The following is a 6,434-nucleotide window of genomic DNA, read 5'->3' as shown; positions in this document are numbered from 1 at the left end:
AAGAATACAGTCTGCAGTATGGATTACATCTCAACATAAAGAAAACAAAAATCCTCACAAGTGGACCAATGAGCAGCATCACAATAAATGGAGAGAGGATTGAGGTTGTCAAAGAATTCATGTTGCTTTTTTCTACAATTGAGGCCAATGGAAGCAGCAGTCAGGACATTAGATGACGTGTAGCATTGGGAAAGTCATCTGTGAAGGAACTGTTTCAAGTGCTGAGGAGCAAGGATGTCTTCTTGGGGACTAAGGTGTGCCTGACACAAGCCATGATATTTCCAATCACCTCGTATGCATGTGAGAGCTGGACAATGAATAAAGAGGACTGAAGAAGAGTTGATGCTTTTGAGTTGTGGTGCTGGCGAAGAATGCTGAAAGTCCCATGGACTGCTAAAAGACCTAACAGATCTGTGCCGGAGGAAGGTAACAGAGGTGCTCCTTGGAAGCAAGAATGGCCAGACTTCCTCTCACCTATTTTGGTCATGTTGTCAGAAGGGACCATTCCCTGGAGGAGGATGTCATGCTTGGTAAGGTGGAGGATCGACGAAAGAGGGGGAGGCCTTCAACTAGATGGATTGACACAATGGCTGTGATGATGGGCTCAAGTATAGCAGGGATTGTGGAGGTGGCACAGGATTGGGCAGTGTTTCGTTCTGCTGTGCATGGGGTTGCTATGAGTCGGAGACGACTTGACGGCACCTAGCAACAACATCAACAATATTACCAGTATCTTCCCTTTTCTGTTTAAGGATGTTCATCACGCACATTAGACATTCTTTATCTATTTGTTGCATCAATTTTGTTCCATCTGTTATTGGTTGTTCAGTTTGTTCACTTTCTTTTATTTAATTGAGTTCCCCATATTTCTCATTGTTTTTCCTCAAGAATTAATGTTCTTCTACACATATGAGTTAGACAGGTAACTTGTACTTCCTGAAGAAGGAGGATGAAGGTCAGAGAGTCTTTGAAGTCACAACCTAGGTCTGAGCAATCTGTCTCTTGCCCCTCCCTTGTAAGCAAACCTGTCCTCAGAGAACCTTCTTCTACCTTCATTATGGCACTGCTCTTTTAGAAGAGTCCTTTCACTGTAATTCTCTATGTTAGTTTATGGAAGTTCCTTGGTGCTGCAAACTGTTAGAAAGCATGTCTGCCAACCAAAAGGGTGAAGTTCCAGTTCACCCAGATGTGCCTGGTAACAATGGCCTGTTGAACTACTTTAAAAATTTTAGCCATTAAAGCCCAGTGGAACACAGTTCTACTAGGACAAAAATTAGGTCATCATGAGTTGGAATCAACTCTGCAGCAACTTGTTAGGGTATGGAAAATAATGAGCAGAGGTCTTAGGTCTTAGGTGTTACAGTCTACTACACACACACACACACACACACACACACACACTTTCCTCCTCTTCTAAACTCTGGAAATATCCTTATGTTGCTCCCCATCCCATGCCTACTCTCCTCAGACTGGCCTGGCACTGCTAGTATTTTATGTTTCATGGTAGCAATAGAGTATGCAGTGATTACCCAAGGCATTACAGGAAAAGTAATCCTACTGGGTCCAAACCTCCTTCCACCCAAGACTGCTGTTTCCTTCTAACACAACCCCTAGGGGTGGTTAAATAATTCCTTTGTTTTAAGCCATTTTATGTTTCTCTCCAACATAGGGGTAGAAATTTTTAAGTAAGTGTTTTATTGGAGTGTAATATACATAGAAAAATGCAAAAATCTTGATATGCATTATGCATTTTTAGAACTTTTTGTATAACATTAGCACCTCAGAAGCCTCCTACATATTTCCTTTCACATTACTACATAGTTAACTATCCTGACTTCTATTGCTATTGATTAGATTGTCCTCTTTAAAAAAACTACGTAAATGCATACAATATATATTCATGTGTGTCTGTCTACTCTCATTCAGTATTGTGCTTGTAAGATTCACCATTCTTACTGAATTTGTAGGTGTATTCTAAAATATATTTATCTATTTTGCTGTTAATGAACATTTATATTGTTTCCATCTTGGATTTAATATGAATTATGCTGCTACAAACATACTTTTTCACACTTTCCTGTTGAGTGATATGATATGCGCATGTCCAGTTTTAATAAATAGTGTTAAATTATTTTCCCCTAAGTGATTGTACCAACTTATATTTCTGTTTCAGTAGTATGAGAGTTCCAGTTTCTCCACATCTTTGTCAAATAGTGATATAGTCTGTCATTTGCATTTCAGCCTTTCTAATTGATATATAGTACTATCTCATAGTGGTTTGAATTTACATTTCCTAATGATTGCGGTTCAAACCCACCAGCCACCAGGAAGGTTGGGCAATCCTACTTCCATAGTGATACTGCCTCGGAAACCCAAGAGGGGTCACTATGAGTCGGGTCTGACTCGATGGCACATAACAACAACAACAACAATGATTAATAAACTTGAGTACTTTTTACTAGGTTTAAAATGCACCCACTGCCATCGAGTCGGATCTGACTCATAGCGACCCGTCCTTGGGTTTCCAAGGCGGTATCACTAGGGAAGTAGATTACCCAACCTTCCTTCTGAGGAGTGGCTGGTGGCTTTGAACATCCAGCCTTCTGGTTAGTCAAATGCATTTATCCTGTTTTATGAAGTAATTCCTCAAGTGTTTGGTATATATTTTTTAAAATTAGTTGCCTATCTTTTATATAAGAGCTTTGATGGCATAATGTTTAAAGTTCTCAGCTGCTAACTGAAAAGCTGGAGGTTTAAATGCATCAGCCACTCTGTGACAGCAAGATGTTGTGATCTGATTCCATACAGAAATTCTGTGGGGCAGTTCTACTCTGTACTACAAGGTTGCTATGAGTCATAATATTCTCAAAGGTAATGGGCTTTTGGTTTGTGTTTTATGTATTTTTTTTAAAGCCATTTATTTAAAAATCCTTAGAGTAAGGATTCTCGACCTATTCTAGAACTATGCAGTTCAATACGTGACCACTTATCACATGTGGTTGTTGAGTACTTGATATGTGGCTCATCCAAATTTAAAGGGTAAACACAGCTGAATTTCAAAGCCTTTGGAAAAAAATATTTTGGATACATTGGGTTAAAAATGTATTATTAAAATTAACATTATCTTTTCCTCCTTAGAACAATCAACGATGGAAGTATCAAAAGGGCAGTATTTGCACAGGGAGATAGTTCAGAGGCCGGGAATGCATAGGAAAGAAAGACACAGAGAAAAGATAACCACAAGAAGGAAATGAGGAACAAAGAAAAAAAAAAGGAACTTTATTTGTTCCTTTTTACTTTTATAAACTTTATTACTAGACATTTTAAAATTACACAAATGGTTTGTATCATATTTCTACTGGACAGTGCTGTTTTACAAAATCAGAGAAAGCTTCTCTATGGGAATAGCCTGCCTAGTTTTATCCTGACTATTGTGTGCTGGGGCTACTGGCAGATTAATTTTTGAGTGAAAAATAAAAATATCTTAGGATTGTCACAAAAACACTTTCAAAAAACAGGTAATAAAAATAAGTCCTAGTTAAACTGTCTATACCATGTTTAATTTAAAGATATATTGTCACTTCACTCAAATTTTAAAGTTTTAGGTATCTTTTTCAATTTTCAGCTTTATACTTACTTATTTCAGAGAAACCCTGTGATCTTCCTAGTGTGGAAAATGGAAGAATCGCCCAATATTACTATCCTTTTAAAAGTTATTACTTTCCAATGGGCATAGACAAAAAATTGCAATACTTCTGCTTGGCTGGTTATACAACTGAAACTGGGAAACAAGAAGCACAAACTAGATGTACAACAGAAGGCTGGTCTCCAGAACCAAGGTGCTTCAGTAAGTCAACTGAATGTCTTGATACAATGTTTTCAATGCTAAAATAATTTAATTTGTATAAATGAGGGCCTAATAAAATATGGAAGGTGGTTAAACCTTATGCATAGATAAAAGCAAATTATTGTTACATTATCTTTCTACAAAATGAAAGCATATTCTACAGTTCTGTAAATAGCGCTTCCACATTAAAATTTTATTTTTATTTGTTTTTAATAATACCCTATGAAGAGAAGAAGGGTAATTACTGAAATTGTTATTTATCACATTTCAAGAAACAGAAACTCAATTGACTTACTTTAAGTAATAAGAAACTTATTATATGAAGAGCTGTTCATAGGGAGTCAAAAAATGCTTAAGCCCTTAGCATCAGGTAGAAGAAGATCGTTACTCTGTGTTTTATTTTTATTTTAAGATTCATCTCTTCTTCATGTACCTGCTTCTTCTCTCATACTCTCCATGAAAAATATATATTTTTTTCCCCTGAATTTGAGTTTGAATTTGTAAGAAGGGAATCTGATTCATTTCATCATTTCATATCAGATTATGCTATAGGCCTATTAGGTGGCTTCTTGAGCTAAAAATTCCCTAAGCTCTCTTTTCCAGAATAAGAGGCTTTAGTTAAGTTAATTTCATCTAGAAGAGTTTAGTGTTAGTAAATATACCATTTGAATAATTTTCTATTCTATGATTTGAGGACCAAACATTAAAAAAAGAAAAGCAATGCACTTTTAGTATTAAAAGTTTTTAGTATTAAAAGTGGACATCAATTAACTTCAATAAATGGATTTTATTCATCACTAGAGTGTAAAAATAAGTTAAACATCTTAGGCTTATTGACTCTTTTAACTTAGACAAAAGAGCATTGATATAGGAGTCAGGGGAGGAGAACTCAAGTTTAGCATGGAGAGTAAGGTTAATATACAACCTCTGCAGTCAGATTGCCTGTGTGTGAGTTCAGCTTCACCAGTGGAATGTGACTTAAACTTTCTGAACCTAACTTTTAATCTATAAAATGGGTTGGTACTTCTTAAAATGAGATAATTCTCACAGAGTTCATATCACAAAGTACATATAATTAATCTAATAATAACTTAGGGAAGTCCCTTAACTTTTGTGAACTGATTTGTTGTGAAGATCTAATAATGGGACCTATATTAAAATGATCTCTGGTAGAATAGTTAAAACATTCAGCTGCTAACCAAAAGATCAACGGTTCAAACCCACTTGCCACTTCCTGGAAGAAAGATGCAGTCTGCTTCTGTAAAGATTTATAGCCTTGGAAACCATATGGGGCAGTTCTACTTTGTCTATTGGGTCGCTATGAGTTAGTTGGAATTGACTCTACAGCAGTGATTTTATTTTGTTGGATTAAAATGATAAGAGCTTCACACAACTCTAAGATTTTTTTTTTATTATTTAATACATTATTGCAACAATTATTCATTTGAAAGAAAACCAACTCTATAAACTTCCAGCTTTTGAGTTACAAGTCTGTGGACTGGCTACTGAGCCTTACTGTGAAACTATTTTATTCCCAAAATATCTGCTGATATGATGATTGAACACAGTTTGCACATTAAGATAAGATGTCTGCAGAATTATTTCAGAATCTAGAAAACAGGTATGTGCTTTTGTGCACGATGTTAAAAAAAAATCACACTGGACTAAATATTAGGAAGTAAATCCAAAAGAAATTACTTTGCCATTAAAGACAATTGATTAAGAAGAGCTCTGGATATATTTTCTAAAATACTGTAGGTAGTAGGAACTGAAATTGGTAAAAAAAAAAAAAAAAGCCAATGTCAATATGAATCCATTTACAAATATAATAGACGCAGGAATTTTCTAAATTAAATTAAATGAAGGAGATGAGAAGTGAAACTTTTCTTTTTCTCTGTTTCAAATTCCAACTGAACATAATACTATCCTTTTCTCTTAAATTTACAACTTAGTAAAAGACAAGGTTAATTTCATTATTGAATTAAGCAAATAATTTTTTTTTCCTCAGAAAAATGCACCAGACCTGACCTGAGGAATGGTTTTATCTCTGATATAAAGTTATTATACAAAATTCAAGAGAACATGCATTATCGTTGTGCTTCAGGATACAAAACCACTGGAGGGAAGGATGAAGAAGTGGTTCAATGTCTCTCCAGCGGATGGTCTTCTCAACCAACCTGTAGAAAGGAACATGGTATGTGTTTAAGAGTCATTTCCTAAACTTGAAGATGAGGGCTTGTGAGACTCATACTTTCTTATTTTGATAGGCATTTTATTTACTATAATTTATTTTTCTCAATGTCTGTAAAAGCAAGAAGTTGCCATTATATTGTTATTCTCAAATGCTAGCTATTTTCCTTCATCCAGTTATTCTCAAGCTCCACAACATACCTACTCCAACAATTTTCACTTTATACTAATAAAAAGATCAGTGAGTAAGCATCAGCCCGCCCATGCTTACCTTGCTTCCGGAGACCCGGTCCCTCTCGGGAGAGGGTAACTTTCCCTTGTTACCCTCCCGAGAGGGACCGGGTCTCCGGGAGCAAGGTAAGCACAGGCGGGCTGGTGCTTACTCACTGATCTGCAC

The 6,434-nt window shown here is 35.9% G+C and overlaps 1 protein-coding gene across 1 annotated transcript in view; it reads left to right on the top strand.

Annotated features, from left to right (window-relative positions):
* Positions 1-1,146: 1,146 nt before the first annotated feature.
* The window catches only part of F13B (coagulation factor XIII B chain), a 33,378-nt gene continuing 28,090 nt past the window's right edge, over positions 1,147-6,434 (top strand). Inside the window, exons 1-3 of the mRNA XM_007941179.1 lie at positions 1,147-1,195; positions 3,626-3,847; positions 5,856-6,041. Of these exons, the coding sequence (XP_007939370.1) occupies positions 1,147-1,195; positions 3,626-3,847; positions 5,856-6,041 (457 nt within the window). The remainder of the gene's footprint in view (positions 1,196-3,625; positions 3,848-5,855; positions 6,042-6,434) is intronic.

This window comes from Orycteropus afer, unplaced genomic scaffold, assembly GCF_000298275.1.
Source record: "Orycteropus afer afer isolate SDZICR_OR568_19922 unplaced genomic scaffold, OryAfe1.0 scaffold00075, whole genome shotgun sequence".
In the NCBI taxonomy this organism is placed as follows: Eukaryota; Metazoa; Chordata; class Mammalia; order Tubulidentata; family Orycteropodidae; genus Orycteropus; species Orycteropus afer.
The sequence above is the reverse complement of the archived record's forward strand: the minus strand, read 5'-3'. Positions and strand labels throughout refer to the sequence as shown.